Below are 15,168 nucleotides of genomic sequence, written 5' to 3' on the forward strand. Positions count from 1 at the left end.
TTTTGTTTCCTTAAATCAGTATCATAGTTCATATTTATATGTAATTTTAATATTATATAAAAATAGAATAGTATTCTACTGATAATTAATTAATTTAATAAGATAAAATATTAGATCTTTTAATTAACATTAGAATTGAATTTTAATATTATAAATAGAGTAAACTAAATATATAAAAAAATAAAATCAGAATATTTTCATAATAAACTTTTATAATAAAATCAATCGGTTGATATATCAAAGATATAGATACCAAATAAAAAATAGAAAATAATACTGTAAAATTAAATGCACGTCACTCCTTCTCTCTCTCTCTCTCTCCCTCTCCCTCTCTTTGTCTTCGGTCACCAACCTGATTTTCCAGATCCTTTTACGTGGCAAATCCTGCATTGGACTTTTTCACTTTCACATGTATTTTCTCTATTTATTTAATTGCTACAAGACAATTGCTTGATGCTTTTCTCTTTCTCCCCTCCAAACATTAACCATAACTTTTTTTCATTTAATATTTAATAAGGGTTAATTTCATCCAGGTTCCCGAACTGGGCTAAATTTTAAATTAATCTCTGAAATTTAAAATATTTTAGTTTAATCCTTAAACTAATATATCATTTTAATTAGGTCATTTCACTAATCTAATAGTCCAAATTTTAAGTTAAATATTAACCAGATCTAACATGGATTTGTTTTTACACATGCACGAGATAATAAGTATTGTTAAACATATCACATCTAAACTTAACATTAAGTGTTAAAAATGTTAAAGATGATGATTTCATTAGGGATGTGAATGAGACGATTGTGCTTATAAGTTGTTTAACTCCAAACAAAGCTCAAATTTGATTTAGTCATTATTGTATCGAGTCGTCGAGTGAGTCTAATTTGTGTATCTTAATATTAGACTCAAGTAGTTTTAAAAAAATTATTTTTAAAAATAGTTTAGCTCGACGGGCCATCAAGCCAGGCTCGAGGTTGTACGAGTTTTTAATCAAGTTAAGTCCGAGCTTCTCACTATTCAAGCTTAGTTGACTAAGTTTGACTCGACTCCATTCCAAAACTAGACTGAAAGAAGGATTTGATTGGAAAATATTTTATTTCGAGGGTTCAAATGAAACAAATCGAGATTTAAGGATCGGTTTGAATTCAACTACAGTTGGAGAACGTCTGGTGCAAATGAAACAAATATTTCAACTTTTTCCAGAATTTGTTAATTTTGTCCATGAGCTTACGTGCAGATTCTTTGTGTTAGTTTAATTCGTTTCTCTTACATTATCTAATGTTCCTTTGTCGAGTAATAAGGACAGGTGTGCTTCTTCACATGTTATTCTCTATTATCTGTCATCCATCATTCTTGCTTTCTTCTCTCCATTTTCCTTTATTTTTCAATTCTTGCATCTATTTTCCCATTTTTTAGCTTGATTTTCTGATATATTTCAGTGTTTCAAACCATCAAGCAAAATTCTCCTTGTTCCGGGTTTGATATGAATTACCTTAGATCCAGGGAACCGGATTCTGGGTGTGTGTTTTCTTCTGGTATTATGTTCTGAGTTCTTCTTTTTGCATGTTCACATGTGCTCATAGTTCTATGCCCACCATCTGTTTGTTCAAAAGAAGAGTCCAGATATATGAAAGGTGTATTTAGGCTCTAGGGACATCTCAAGCTTCACTTTCGTCGACCTTGGCCTTATTTCATTACCCATTTAATTCGATTTTTCGATACTTTTCCGAGTTGCATTCGATCGAAATAGAAGGGGATAAAGTAGTTTTGAGCTGCTTGTTGCAGGTGAAAAGAGGATCATGGAGGTATCTGCAGCAATTGCTGGTCCTTGTGCTTTTTCGTTAGGCGATGTGGTTCGTAGTAATGGCTGTAAGCTTGTTGCGGAGAAGGCAGGCTTGTTGTCACCCTCCGGAACCGAGTGGGATCGAGGCAATAACGGAGTCGTTTCCTCCTATGATAGTTGTATTTCTAGAGAATATAATCATCAAGGAAGCGAGGTTGAGAAAATTTCAGCTTTGGAGGTTAATTCTGTGAAAATTTCATCAACTAGTGATGTTCAAGATGTGAAGAGAGTTGCAGGTTTTTTCGGGGACGATGACAACAAGTCCGACGAGTCCAATAAAACATCGTCGGACTCGATCCTCGACGTGCAGCAGCAAAAGAGGATATGGAAAACTGAAATCAAGTGTCTGTTTGAATTAGGGAACATACCCCTATGGGGATTTACATCCATTTGTGGTAGGAGACCAGAAATGGAAGATGCCGTTGTTGCCATACCACGATTTTTGCGAGTCCCTAGTCGAATGCTGAAAGCCGAGAACGTAGCGAACGGAACGCATCAAGGTTTAAGCGACCCAGAGACTCATTTCTACGGTGTGTACGATGGACATGGAGGATGTCAGGTATGCTTCATGGCCTTCTATTCTGTGTTTTTGCAAGTTTGGTTTGTCTAAACGATATTATTTCTATGCATAGGTTGCAAACTATTGCCGTGAACGTATGCATTTGGCTTTAGCCGAGGAGATAGAAATGGCAAAATCATGTATTCAAGAGGGAAATGTCGAGCACGACTGGCAGGAACAATGGAGGAAAGCATTCTCCAGTTGTTTCATCAAAGTCGATGCTGAGATCGGAGGGGTTCGTAAAGGTGAGAACAATACCGATAACGGACCTATTGCCCCCGAAACCGTCGGCTCTACTGCTGTAGTTGCGGTTGTTCGTCCAACACATATAATCGTTGCCAATTGCGGCGATTCGAGGGCAGTTCTCTACCGTGGAAAACAGCCCGTGCCGTTGTCCGTAGACCACAAAGTAAGATTTGCGTATTCCGAGCTTTCTTTCCACTGGACATGCAAATTTCAAAGACACTGTTGTTTATATTGAGCTTTTTACAGCCTGATAGAGAAGATGAACACACAAGGATAGAAGCTTTGGGAGGGAAGGTCATACAGTGGAATGGATCTCGTGTTTTCGGTGTTCTAGCAATGTCGAGGTCCATCGGTATGTGTTTCTACTCCTTAATTCCCATCTTAGAACATATATTAGCCTTTTGCTGAGTCGAACATGTGTAATTCCGAATCCTTTGATCAGGTGACAGGTACTTGAAACCATGGATAATTCCAGATCCCGAAGTGATGTGCGTTCCTCGAGCCAAAGAAGACGAGTGTCTTATCCTAGCCAGTGATGGCTTATGGGATGTCATGAGCAATGAGGAAGCTTGTGAAGTTGCTCGAAAACGAATCCTCCTTTGGCATAAAAAGCATGGGGACAAATTATCCGCAGAAAGGGGTGACGGAGTTGACCCGGCTGCTCAATCCGCTGCGGATTACCTCTCAAAGCTTGCTCTTAGTAAAGGAAGCAAAGACAATATTACAGTCATTGTCATGGACTTAAAAGCACAGAGAAAGTTCAAGAAGAAAACCTGACAGCAAGGATACCTAAAAAGCTTTCTTTGTATTGTTTTAAAGTATCTTTGTACACTGCGTCATGCAAAATACTCAATTAACTTGTTCATTTTACTGCCACCATTAATAGCTACGATAACCGGTTCGGTCAAAATAACCGAACTCTCTTTCGGATTTAGCTCCAGTTTTCTGAATTTAACATGCAAGTGTTGAGAAACTATCCCTTCAAATGAAATGCATAGACGTGTCGAGTCGATCGGAATATAATACCATGATTTGATGACTTACATCCATACACATTGTTACAAAGATTGTTAAACTATACTATTCATCCCAGAATACACCAGAATGGCTAACACACGGCATTATCTTTCAGTTATGGAATATTAATACACAGCAATTACTTCTACCTCACCACTACTACCCGATATTCTTTGTTTTTGAAAGGAAATCGACATTCATTAAATTCCAATAGCATCCAAGCTTACATCATACTTAATACATTCCGGTTCATCGAAAAAAAGAAAAAAGGATTGATCTTCGACTAAGCCCAATGCGCAAGGTTGTGAGCAATCCGATGGCAAGGAAACTTTTCTATATTCTTTTATGTTTAACTTTGGGCCTTGTCATAGTAACAGCTGCTCAAATAAGTCCAGAACGACAATACTAATCTTCCATGGTTCTAAAACTTCGGTTTTTGTGGACATTGTTTCGATTCTGACTGATCATATATGTTCAGTCGTCTGAAGTCTGAAATCTGCCAAAAAGAAGGTAAATGTTGGTTTCGCTTTAAAAAGTTAATTACAATTCAAGCATGAATAGCTCATATTGTTCTGGCATTTGAACTTTAATTCCAAAAGTGGAGTTCTGAAGTGGTGGAGAGTGATCAAGAGAATTGTATCACCAAACCTAAGCATAGACATACCACAGAAGTTCTAAAGCGGTGTAAGTGGCAATCCGGCATTGTAGAAGTAAGAAGAGAGGTTGATGTCCAAGTCATCGTACATGTTCAAGAAAGGAAATGCCTGCATCCACGTTGAAACATGCGATAAGCATTGTTTAACAGATATTTAATCGAATTCTTACTGCTTGAAACAATGGTGTGATAGTGGAATCCGGATGTTTCAATACCAGCAATTCGTGTGCGGACTTTCTTTCCTTTGGGTCCTTTTGTACACTGCCATGGATAACTAGTTAACTCGTATGACCAATGCAAACGTTTTAACTTAATACAACACTCATAATAAGCAAGTGTATCAAGTAGTTAAAAATAATCTTACCATGCAGAAATGAACGAGCAAAACTCCAAAGAGTATTGATCTGAAGGTGCACAAGGTGGCGGTTGTTGAACAATTTGTTCCATGAGCTCGAAAAAATTGGTCCATCCTTCAGCCTGATCCGGTGGGGAATATGGGAACTGACCAGTTGCACATTCGAGCAACACTAACCCCAAGCTCCAAATGTCGCTCTTATTGCCGTAATTGCTACCAGCAATTCTCTCAGGCTACAACAGAAGCAAATAAAAAGTACCGAACTATAATGAAACTCACCTTAGCAACTAAAAAGAATAGTTATTTCGGCACAGTAAAGTACTTACCGACATATAGTTGTATGTTCCAACGAAAGTGCTAGCTAGTCCGGAGGTGTTCGTCATTATCGCACTAACACCGAAGTCGGTAATCTTAACTTCTCCTCTATGATTTATCAACAAGTTAGACGGTTTTAAGTCCCGGTGGATAATGTGTTTTTCATGATGAAGATATATCAAACCCTTGACCACCTGCGCTAACAAGAGCAATCACAAAAGGCATATACCATAAACATCTGGTACGTAGTATAATGAATTCGAAGTCTCGAATGTACTGACCTGCTTACAAATTGCCGCGAGATACGGTTCGGGAACGGATTTAACCTTCTTCAAGAAATCTGCTAGGGATCCACCATCCATATACTCCAAAATGATCGAAATGACACCGTTGTTAAAGAAAGACTTGTAACAAACGACGACGTTCGGACACTGAGACAATTGGTTTATTTTCAGTTCCTTTGCGATCTGCTTGCGTGCCGATTCCTCGATGTTCATTTGAATAACCTAGTAACGATGGAACAACGATATCTGCTTTAGAAGAATTATTTTTTATCAAAGAAGAAAGGCTGTAAATGCTTCATTGATTCATAGTGTAACCGGTGCCGATCGAGCTAAGAGTCGATCGGAAAAATTATACAAGTGTTATTAAGATTGGCATTTAGACATATACCTTCAATGCAAAAAACTGCTCCGTCCATTTGTGTTGGACCAGTTGCACAATTCCACCATTACCTTTGCCAATAACTTTAATCACATCAAAATCTTCTAAATTCAACTGATCGTCATTTTCAGCTTCTGATGGCTTAATAAGCTGGGGATAAAACAATAGAAAAATTTAAAACAAATCTAGAAACAGGAAAATCTAACAAATCAAGCTTATAAATAATGGGGGGGGGATCAAAGAATCTGAACAATGAATTTAAAAAATAAAAAAGAAAAAAAAATCATACAAGTGCAGGTTCGGATTGAGAGATGATTCGAACACCGTCCTTGTTGACGAGGAGATCACCGTCTTTGAACGTACCGCTTTGTGTACTGCCATGAAAAATTCAATTACCAAAATCAAAATTTCAAATTAAACCGAAAAATAAAGTACGTAATGAAAAAATTATAATTACAGGAACTCGTCGAAGCAGGTCTCAGCTGGAGGAGGAAGAGAGAGCTTCAAATTAGGGTTCAAAATTCCCTTTCCTTTCTTCATCATTTCTTCTTTTTTGCTGTTTGTTAGCAGAGTGACAATTAATCTTCCTTTCTTATAAGGATTTTAGATTTTACACAGAGCGATAAACAATATTAGTTTTCTTTTAAAGGAAAAATAGAATTATTAAAAGGACTGGAGAGTGTTTCCATGGTTGATGCTTTTCCAGAGGAGACCAGTCTTCATCAGAACAAAACAGCCACGAGGAAGACGACTTGACTTCACTTTCGCTTTTACTTTTCTTTAATTTACCCGCGCCTTTTTCCTTCATTTCTTTTCTTTTTCTAGTTAATTACATCAAACCTCCTTAAATTATGATTCATATTTTAAACTAGTTCAAAAACGTTTTAATGTTTCCTTTTTATCCTTAAATTATGTCTCCTTTAAATTAGTCCTCAAAATTTTGAATATTCCAATTTCATCCCCAAGCTATGAATCTCATTCTAAATTGATCCTGAAACTTTTGAGTATTCTAATTTCATCCGAATATCCACCCAAATATGTAATTAGTTTCAACTATAAATTAACCTATATATTATTTTTTTAAACATATAATATTTGGCTTGGCCTGACAGTTTTACTAATAGGAAATACGATTAGTATATATCGAAACTTTGGGATGACATTAAAATATTCAAAAGTTTAAGGATTAATTTAAAATAAAAATCATAGTTTGAAAAAAAAATATTTAAAATTTATGTACCAATTTAAAATAAAAGTAATAGCTCGAAGATTATGATGCAATCAACTTTTTTCATTTCTTCAAATTATCTTATAACAAATGATCACCAAATTACTTTTAAAAGTTATAAAATTTAATAATTATTTTATAATAAATCAATAATTTTAATGATTATTTTATAATTTTGAATGTATAATGATTAAGACATCATTTAAGCATAATTAAGTATTATTGGGTATGTTTTACCTTTAATTTTATATGTGGGAGGTAATAAATTAAAGAATTTTTTAAAATTGATCTAAGTTTTTTTCCTGGTTTTTAATAGTCTAGAGTTATTATAAAATAATATTTGTTCATAATTTTTCTTAACCTATTGATAAGATACACACCCTACAGACGTAGTTACCCGAACCAGAATCCTCTAGGGAGAACAACAATCTTACTACTGAGGTCATTCGATGAATATAAAGATACAAAGTTTTTATATAATATTTATACCATGCATAAAATATCTATTTATTTCATATATTTTATTTTGATCATTTTTAGTCCTTTTACTTCTTAGATTATATATATTTTTTATCTTAATCTGGATAATATATATGAAATCTGTTAAATTAAATTATAGCAATAGTCTGTATATTATAGATTGGTTATGTATATAGTTCACGTTTTCCAATTTACAATTCGAGGTCTATAACTCAATGCGACGACTCATTTGATTTTGGGATACAATTGGAAGGGCTATAAAAACACTTAAACCTTTAATCTATTTAAATTTAGGCATATGATCTTATGTAAATAAAACATATAAAGTAATAGTTAGATTTTTGAAATATTATTCCTTTAGTCTTACATTGGTTTAAATATATATATTTCTCTATATATATATATATATATATATATATAATTAAAGTATATTAATAGTATTTTAAAAATATAATATATCTAAAGTATTAGGTTATTTTATTTTATATGATGAGATGAAGGGTGGACAAAGCCTAAAAGCTCGTATTTATGGCTATTCACGTGTTTGGGGTCTCATCCTCATCTGTAGGAGTTGGAAAGGGAACCAAGCAGTACTAATGTGTTAAATTTTGACTTCCATTTAACTTTTAATATTAAAATATATTAATAATTTTTATTTAAATATAATTATTTTATTTTTTAAAATTAATATTACTATTAATATTAAATAAAAATAAAAATAAATGTGAATCAATTTAAATATAACAACATTCACGTCTATGGGAATTTTCAAATAAATGAATCTTTCATCTAAAACTTTGAGTTACTTGATACAACAATCATCTTTTACATTAAAAATAATTAATTATACATTTTTAGCAAACGTATTTAATGATAATAGAGAGTGTTGATTTTTCTAAAAATTCTCAGTTTGAGCAGCTACAAGATGTGTGTGTTTATTATTAATTACCTAAAAAATTATAAATAGATATCACCTTATAATTACTCCATACTTAAATAAAAATATTATGATATTTTAAATAAAAATTTAGTTTGGGATTAAATATTTAATTATTGATATATTATTTAAGTTTTAAATATATTATATTATTTAAAAATAATTTTAGAATAATATTAAATATTTTAAATTTAAATTAAATAATTTTGAAACAAAAATTTTCAAGAATAATGCCAAATGGGCTTATCAGGCAATAGCCAAGTTGCAGGAGTAGGCCCACCCAATCTATGAAGTTACCCTCTCCATAAATTGTTGGCAATAAGCCGAGGTTGATTACGGCACTTGCTACGGTCACATTATGATTGAGACGGACGTAATATATAAAATTCTAAAAGGTAAAAATAAATTATAAAAAAATTAATATTGAAAAATGATATAATAATTATTTCCTCCTCTTGATAACGGTGTCGTCGTCGTCTTTCTTTTTTACTTATTGGATTCCCCAAAAACTATATGATTATCGAATCTAAATTATCGGTTGTTGGATTAATATTGAAATCGATTATGTTTTCCTCGTCTAACGTAGGTTGGAACCTACCTTGTTTTTTCGATCATTTAAACTTAACAAATTCAAATGGTTATTGAATTTAAAATTTAAATTAAAAATCTTAATTATTCAAAAATAGAAATTAATTATTTAAGTTTAAATAAAAAAATAAATTTCAAAAACAAAAAAAAAGATTAAGGACTTAATTACAAATTAATTATTTAAAATTTAAAATAACCTCACTTTGGTTTTTTTAAATTTTTCGATGATTTAAACTTATTTAAATTTAAAATTTGAATTGAAAATTCTAATTAACTTAAATAACACCAACAACTCAAACAATTTACGGATTTAGTTGTCATTTCAAGCGCGGTCCAATTAAGAAAAGCATTTCATTACAATAATTTTCGCGGTAGCTATCGAATAAAAAGTAAGCAATACTAAAAGACATGTTTATTTTATTACAAGCAATGATAAGGATAATAACAAAATAAGACGAGCGGAGAAAATAAAATATATTTTCCCGTAATTTTCCGCCATAACTGAGGTTAGGTAAATGACAAATTTTATCACTTAATTTTTTTATTCTTATTTTTGTCATTAAATTTAAAAGTTTTCCATGCATTCATTAAACTTTCGATTTACTTTTATTTTGAGCACTCGATATTAAACTTCAAATGGAAGGGTAACATAAAAATCACATACGTTGATGTGGAGTGTTTTTTATTAAAATAAAATGCATGTTTCATCCACATTATTTTTTATTTTATATTCTATTTTAAAAATAAAAATGTTACATTTTCATCTCTGTGTCACGTCAGTATTGAAATTATCTTTCTCAGGTATCTTTTTCAACCATAGAAGATATCGATGAATTAGTCTCGTTGTCTTCTAACACTCTATCAATTTACATTTTATATAAATCATTTCAAAACTCATAAAATTCAATCCCAAACTCAAAATCATGAAATCCTTAACCACTACTATCTAAAATATATATCATTCAATCAATGTAGAATAAAGATATATAGCTCAATTCCTCCTTCATTTTCTTATGTTAGGATTTAAAAGATGTTTGATTATTGAGAAATCACAGAAATTTTGAATTAAAATTTTTTTTATAAGAAATTAAAAAAAATTAAAATCATGGACTAATTTTTTGAACAATAGTATTATTTTTCGGCTTTGCTTGTCATCTAAACCACTCTCTCAAATAATTATTCTTCTTTTCTTCGATTTACATAAAGAACAACCAACCCGAAGTTTCACTCTTCCAAGTTCAGAGTTCTACATAGGCAATTTTCTTCCGTTCTCTTTGAATTTCTGATCTGTTTGTTTTAGATTACGTGTTTTGAACCCCTTTTTTCTTGGATTTTTTTTAAGATTTGTAATCAATTTTATTGTTTATTTCCTTTTTTTTGTCAATTTTTCCTTTATTTTCCCGGGATGATTAGTTGATAAATATAAACCTAGACGTTAGCAGGTATCGATGGTTAATTTCCAGTTTTATTTGAATTCATGAACTCTGTCATAAGATTGGTCATAGAAAAGTTCCCCCAAAAGCATTGATTTTGATTTCATGGACTCTGATGGGGGAAAATGTTTCCTTTTTAGTTCTTAATTTACCTTTATGCAAGCTTATCTGGTGATATTATAGCTAGTTTGGATCATATATTAAAATTTTCATTGAATTATTTGTTAGAAATTGTGACACGAATTTCGTTTTAGCTCGGTCAAGAAATTTGCAGTGCAGCCCATAGATTGGTAAAAAAATTTGCAAAATCTGCGGTTGATGCGAAGACTCCCAAGTCAAGGGGCTCCGGCCCCCGCATGACGGTGGATGTTATTTTCTAGGTTGTGTAATCGGGTTGGGATAGCACATTTAGTGTTTTGAGTGCGCCTGAATTCTCTTTATGTCCATGATTTTCCAGATTGTTTCTTTTCTTCTTGTTTTGCAAACGTACAATCAGTTATTTCCGTTATTGATCGTTCTTACTATTGGAATCTGAGGTTTTTCATCATCGTTCGAAGCAGGGATTTCGTCCGTTGAGTATACGCCGAGGAGTTTTAGCACTCTCCAAACACATCTCCGACACACATGGATCAAAGTAATCAAAGTTTTTCTCCATCTTTACTTTACTTCTAATATGCCCACATTTTAAGTTGAGAACTTGTGTTTCCGTGATGCTGTCTGATTATATTTGCACCTAAAAGCTTGTGTTTTCTGTCCGGAAACATTGCATCGTCTTATATAGCCGGTTTTCAAAGTTCCTCAGTGTTGGATGCTATGTCGGGAATTTCTTTTATTCGGGATGAATTTGATAATTAGTTTCTGAATTATAACATGATTAACAATGTCACAGGCGCTACCGGCGTAGAGTCCAGGAATTCAGGAAACAGCCTCGAGGTTTCAAGATCACTCTCCGATAAACATCTTGATCTTTTGAGGCCATCTGCTCGATACTATTCACCATTTAAGGGTAGGGACTCTGTTAAGCCATTATTTTTCCATAGTTTGCTACGTGTGATTGGCCATCGATCATGCATTGTGTTATTTATACAAGTATATATGTGAATCAAGACGTCAAGCTGTGATGGTAGGGCAAGCGCTGGATGCAGCGGGTAAAGGAAAGTATACGCTTATCAAAGACGAGGACTTCCAAACTGGGATTTTCGACAAGCCTCTCCCTTGCTTTGGCTGCGGGATCGGATGGTTCTCGTGAGTATTTCTTGCTCTTCCCACCATGTTTCTTCCACCAGTTTTTTCCATTTCTCACGTCTTGTTTCTTACAGCTTCCTGGTAGGATTTCTATGTCCGTTGATGTGGTACTATGCTACATTTCTCTATTTCGGGAATCACTACCGTAAAGATCCGAGAGAGAGAGCTGGCCTTGCTGCCTCTGCAATCGCTGTAAGTGCTCCTAGTCGCTGCCCTTATTTTTCTCCTCTCGTAAACAACATTTGAATCGATCAGACAATCTAAGTTCATACCCATGTATATAACATCCATGGCCCGACTTTGTTGTTGCAGGCAATGGCATGCTCTGTTGTACTGCTGATCATAATAGTTTTTCTTCTGTTTTAACCCTAAATACCGAGTCAATGTGTTCTTCGTAACAAGCACATACATGTTTGAGTTAAAAGGAATCGAATGCTTTGGCTAAAATGGAGAAACAAGAGTCAGCTGTGTCTCCCATCAGCCGAGCATCGTTCTAAAGACGACAGATTTGAGAAATGTTCCGTTCATAGAAACTATACTTCTGCAATTGGTAAATTCGAGGCTATGTTTGTTTGTAAGTAATTTGATGAGTTTCATTAATAAAATAAAGCTTGTTTCATTATTCAATGGTGATGCAAAATGCCATTCACATGCAAATTTCAGTCTTATGCTAGGTGTTCTCGAATCAAAGTTCTATCCATAAATAATCAAGTTATGAAATCAAGTTCATATAATATACTAAATAAACGGAATTAATCGAATGAATGACTGTAAAACTGACAAGGGAAACCAATTACCGGCGACATTGTCATCCTCCAAAGTCAGAACACAGAGCTTCATTGAATCTTAATTTTTTGCCTTGCAGCAAAAATACAACGTTCTGACAAAATCAGCATGAGTAGTGAAAATCAGAATAACGTCCGGCCTTTTAGAAAGCAAACACTTACTCGAGTTTGTCTTTCCACATCGAGTAATTGCAACGTTTTTCATTACCGAATGACACTGAAGATGAACGACGGACTTTCTTTATGATCACGTTGCCGTTGCCATCAATCTCATACGAGAAATCCATTCCATCCAAAACCAGGTGATACATTAACTCTCTGGAATCAGCCGCTTCTCCGTCTTGGGAATCATCCATATCCAAAGTACTATTGGAGGTGTCGGTGGTTCCAATTTCTAGGAGATCATTATGAAGTCGGTTTCGTTGAGATACCGAACGAATATCCCAAGAAAGGACTTGTTTGACCAAGTTTTTAAGTTCATCCGGTGAAGAATAGAGGGATTTCTTCTCCTGTAACAAAAGTATTCTTTCAGATCAACCACATAGCTTTGTACCGAAAGACGAAGAAGGCTCGTTGTCAAACAATAAACAACAAATTATGCCTTTCGTAATGACTGTTGCATGGTTCCTACATCATTTGTTGTATTTAAAATTAGAGAAAAAATTTGCATACTTACCACTGATATCCAGCAGCTTTCGAGTGAAGACGAGAAGTCATCAGAGAAGCTGACAGAAGCAATTGACAGCATGCTATCCACCTGAGCAAAATTTAGGCGTACTTCAGAACAATAAACATAAATATACCGGCAAACTAAAGAACAATAAAAGAGAAAATACCGTGACCCAGTTTGGTACAACCGCTCCTTCAATGCTGTCACAGTATGGAAGATATGGTTTGATGTCAAGCACTGGCTGTTAACAAAATCACACACGAATCAGTATTTGTATTCATAGATTTCAAGAAAAAGCATAACAGGAAAGAAACAGGTAAAGCCAATGATAGCTCCCAGTGAAGTTCAGGAAACGAGCTTACTGTTCCATCAACTAGATCTATGCCAGAGAGTAGAAGCACATTTCCTTGTACCGCCTCCACCTAAAATATAGAGTATATCAGTTTGAAAGTGATCTCTCGCTCTTGCTCTCTTACATGCATACACATTTATGAAGAAAATTGCAATACCCTGTTAACCCGAATATCAACCAAAGAACGATCATAGGTAAACAAGTTGTAGCAACAATAACACATTCGTAAATGACTGTATACCTTTGCCACAGTGAGTCCTATAGGACACGGTCGATGTGGGGATCGTGTTGCGAAAACTCCCCTCCTTCCTCCTTTCAATCTTGGAACCCTGACCTATTAAAAGTGACCAACCTTCCATAGAAGTTTCAAGATGATAGGAAAGCTTCAGAAATGATAGAAATAAATATACATATTTGTATCCTTATTACGGTTCCACAAACCTTGGCCTTAAACTTCGATTTAGATGGATGCTTCCATAACTTCTCCAAATCCGTATTCAAATGAAATACATATATAATCCAGCAATGAGAATATTCTTCAAGACCCTCAAGTGATGCTGGTGGAACTCTAGTTGAATCGAAAATCAAACAGGCCCTAGCAAGAGGGACGAGTAGAGGTTGCCTAGGGGTCCCGTTCCTGCATAAATTATACATGTAATCGTTCTTAGCAGTAAAAGAAAACTATCATTGACTGCAAAGATAAAATTAGTAGTAAGCCCTCCAAATTTAAAAGTTTTCATCTAATGGCATTTTAAGCCAAATTTAAACATTAGTCAAATTAAGCCTTACTCCCCATAAAATTTGAGGTTAAATAGTTAATAGGCCCTTGTTTTCTAAAGTTTAGAAATTTGAATTTTGACCCTCCTGGTATTGTGATCCTAGCTCCGTCCCTGTTCAGGTGCATTGCCTAGTGCGCCAAACTTTACAGATAAACTTTAAAAGAATTGCATATTTTATATATACAAACAGAGAAACACATACAAAAACTCACACATGCATATTGCTGCACAACTTTACTTCACACAGGTCATTTTTCATTCTGTAGATTAAAATTGTTAATTCTTTAAACGAAGAACCATTGGAAAATCACCTCGTAGAAAAGCAAGATTGAACGACACCGATCGGAGCCATCGGATACGACGTTGTGTCCGAGTTCTCAGACTCGGTTTGTGCTTGTGCTACTACTGCTTTCCTCAATGCCTGCAAATATTCGATTATTTCTTATTAGTATACAACAAAAACAAAAGGAAAAGCAATAAAAGAATGAGAGAAAAGGAAAAAGAAAGAACCTGTTGAGCCCTAATCCGACCTTGTCTTTCAGCAGCACATTTTTCCAAAGCAGAATTGAGGGATTTTTGAAGCTCTTTCACCTTTGAATAAGACTCCATCGGCTTCTTCTTCCATTTATAAACTGAAAAGAAAGAAGATCAACAATCACCATAGCTTCGTGTTAAATATGTAAAGAAGAAGAAGAAGCAAGCGGGTAAGAGAGAGATGATACAGGAGATAGCTGAGGAAGCGGAAAACACTGCAGCAAGTGCCAGTGCTAAGATGGCCGGCATGGGTTTTTCACTAAATTGATGCTTTTGCATTTCCCTCTTCTGCTCTTCAATCAAAGTAAACCAAGTTTGGGGTTTTAGGTTACAATTGCTGCTTGAATAGGGTAGGGTTTTACCGGTTTATGAGCAAACAAGTTTGTTTACGTTTTTCATTATGATAAATATATATTTTAGTACCTAAACTTCGTTAAAGTTCAATTTGGTATTAAAGCTTTTATCTAAATAGAAACTTGAATTTCA

At 34.1% G+C, this 15,168-nt stretch overlaps 4 protein-coding genes across 5 annotated transcripts; 2 read left to right on the forward strand and 2 right to left on the reverse strand.

Annotated features, from left to right (window-relative positions):
- The first annotated feature begins 1,261 nt into the window (after positions 1 to 1,261).
- Positions 1,262 to 3,444, forward strand: LOC120150127 (protein phosphatase 2C 77-like). The gene is made up of 5 exons (XM_039162852.1): positions 1,262 to 1,304; positions 1,784 to 2,400; positions 2,474 to 2,809; positions 2,893 to 2,998; positions 3,089 to 3,444. Exons 1-5 carry the CDS (start codon positions 1,277 to 1,279, stop codon positions 3,421 to 3,423), a joined length of 1,422 nt encoding a protein of 473 aa, XP_039018783.1. The 5' UTR covers positions 1,262 to 1,276; the 3' UTR covers positions 3,424 to 3,444.
- Positions 3,445 to 3,996: 552 nt separating this feature from the next.
- Positions 3,997 to 6,261, reverse strand: LOC120149952 (mitogen-activated protein kinase kinase 2-like). 2 transcript variants are annotated; one of them, XM_039162671.1, is made up of 9 exons: positions 6,109 to 6,261; positions 5,941 to 6,025; positions 5,661 to 5,801; positions 5,270 to 5,494; positions 5,000 to 5,182; positions 4,683 to 4,906; positions 4,534 to 4,579; positions 4,328 to 4,427; positions 3,997 to 4,159 (listed from the first exon to the last, which is right to left on the reverse strand). In XM_039162671.1, exons 1-8 carry the CDS (start codon positions 6,192 to 6,194, stop codon positions 4,338 to 4,340), a joined length of 1,080 nt encoding a protein of 359 aa, XP_039018602.1. In that variant the 5' UTR covers positions 6,195 to 6,261; the 3' UTR covers positions 3,997 to 4,159; positions 4,328 to 4,337. The 2 variants fall into 2 exon arrangements, with proteins under 2 accessions (XP_039018602.1, XP_039018601.1); XM_039162670.1 differs by lacking the exon at positions 3,997 to 4,159 and having other exon boundaries at positions 4,254 to 4,427; positions 6,109 to 6,260.
- A 4,616-nt stretch (positions 6,262 to 10,877) lies between these two features.
- On the forward strand, positions 10,878 to 12,189 carry LOC120150025. Its single transcript, XM_039162724.1, has 5 exons — positions 10,878 to 10,951; positions 11,207 to 11,323; positions 11,445 to 11,562; positions 11,637 to 11,754; positions 11,875 to 12,189. The coding sequence occupies exons 1-5, from the start codon at positions 10,942 to 10,944 to the stop codon at positions 11,926 to 11,928; spliced, it is 417 nt and encodes a 138-aa protein (XP_039018655.1). The 5' UTR covers positions 10,878 to 10,941; the 3' UTR covers positions 11,929 to 12,189.
- A 275-nt stretch (positions 12,190 to 12,464) lies between these two features.
- On the reverse strand, positions 12,465 to 15,043 carry LOC120149950. Its single transcript, XM_039162668.1, has 9 exons — positions 14,871 to 15,043; positions 14,659 to 14,780; positions 14,460 to 14,569; positions 13,811 to 14,006; positions 13,611 to 13,703; positions 13,380 to 13,439; positions 13,184 to 13,258; positions 13,024 to 13,104; positions 12,465 to 12,856 (listed from the first exon to the last, which is right to left on the reverse strand). The coding sequence occupies exons 1-9, from the start codon at positions 14,959 to 14,961 to the stop codon at positions 12,506 to 12,508; spliced, it is 1,179 nt and encodes a 392-aa protein (XP_039018599.1). The 5' UTR covers positions 14,962 to 15,043; the 3' UTR covers positions 12,465 to 12,505.
- Positions 15,044 to 15,168: the final 125 nt, after the last annotated feature.

This window comes from Hibiscus syriacus, unplaced genomic scaffold (assembly GCF_006381635.1).
Source record: "Hibiscus syriacus cultivar Baekdansim isolate YM2019G1 unplaced genomic scaffold, ASM638163v2 tig00111013_pilon, whole genome shotgun sequence".
In the NCBI taxonomy this organism is placed as follows: domain Eukaryota; kingdom Viridiplantae; phylum Streptophyta; class Magnoliopsida; order Malvales; family Malvaceae; genus Hibiscus; species Hibiscus syriacus.

Excerpts from the sequence above, each read along its gene's own strand:
- LOC120150127 (XM_039162852.1), top strand. The coding sequence starts at position 1,277 with ATGTTCCTTTGTCGAGTAATAAGGACAG. Across the intron at positions 2,401-2,473 it reads ATGGACATGGAGGATGTCAG|GTTGCAAACTATTGCCGTGA; the intron begins GTATGCTTCATG and ends TTCTATGCATAG. Across the intron at positions 2,810-2,892 it reads CGTTGTCCGTAGACCACAAA|CCTGATAGAGAAGATGAACA; the intron begins GTAAGATTTGCG and ends AGCTTTTTACAG.
- LOC120149952 (XM_039162671.1), bottom strand. The coding sequence starts at position 6,194 with ATGATGAAGAAAGGAAAGGGAATTTTGAACCCTAATTTGAAGCTCTCT. Across the intron at positions 6,026-6,108 it reads ACCTGCTTCGACGAGTTCCT|TACACAAAGCGGTACGTTCA; the intron begins GTAATTATAATT and ends TTTTCATGGCAG. Across the intron at positions 5,183-5,269 it reads TCGCGGCAATTTGTAAGCAG|GTGGTCAAGGGTTTGATATA; the intron begins GTCAGTACATTC and ends TTGTTAGCGCAG.
- LOC120150025 (XM_039162724.1), top strand. Across the intron at positions 11,324-11,444 it reads ATACTATTCACCATTTAAGG|GGCAAGCGCTGGATGCAGCG; the intron begins GTAGGGACTCTG and ends CTGTGATGGTAG. Across the intron at positions 11,755-11,874 it reads TTGCTGCCTCTGCAATCGCT|GCAATGGCATGCTCTGTTGT; the intron begins GTAAGTGCTCCT and ends TTGTTGTTGCAG.
- LOC120149950 (XM_039162668.1), bottom strand. The coding sequence starts at position 14,961 with ATGCAAAAGCATCAATTTAGTGAAAAACCCATGCCGGCCATCTTAGCA. Across the intron at positions 14,781-14,870 it reads CGCTTCCTCAGCTATCTCCT|TTTATAAATGGAAGAAGAAG; the intron begins GTATCATCTCTC and ends CTTTCTTTTCAG. Across the intron at positions 14,007-14,459 it reads CAATCTTGCTTTTCTACGAG|GAACGGGACCCCTAGGCAAC; the intron begins GTGATTTTCCAA and ends TAATTTATGCAG.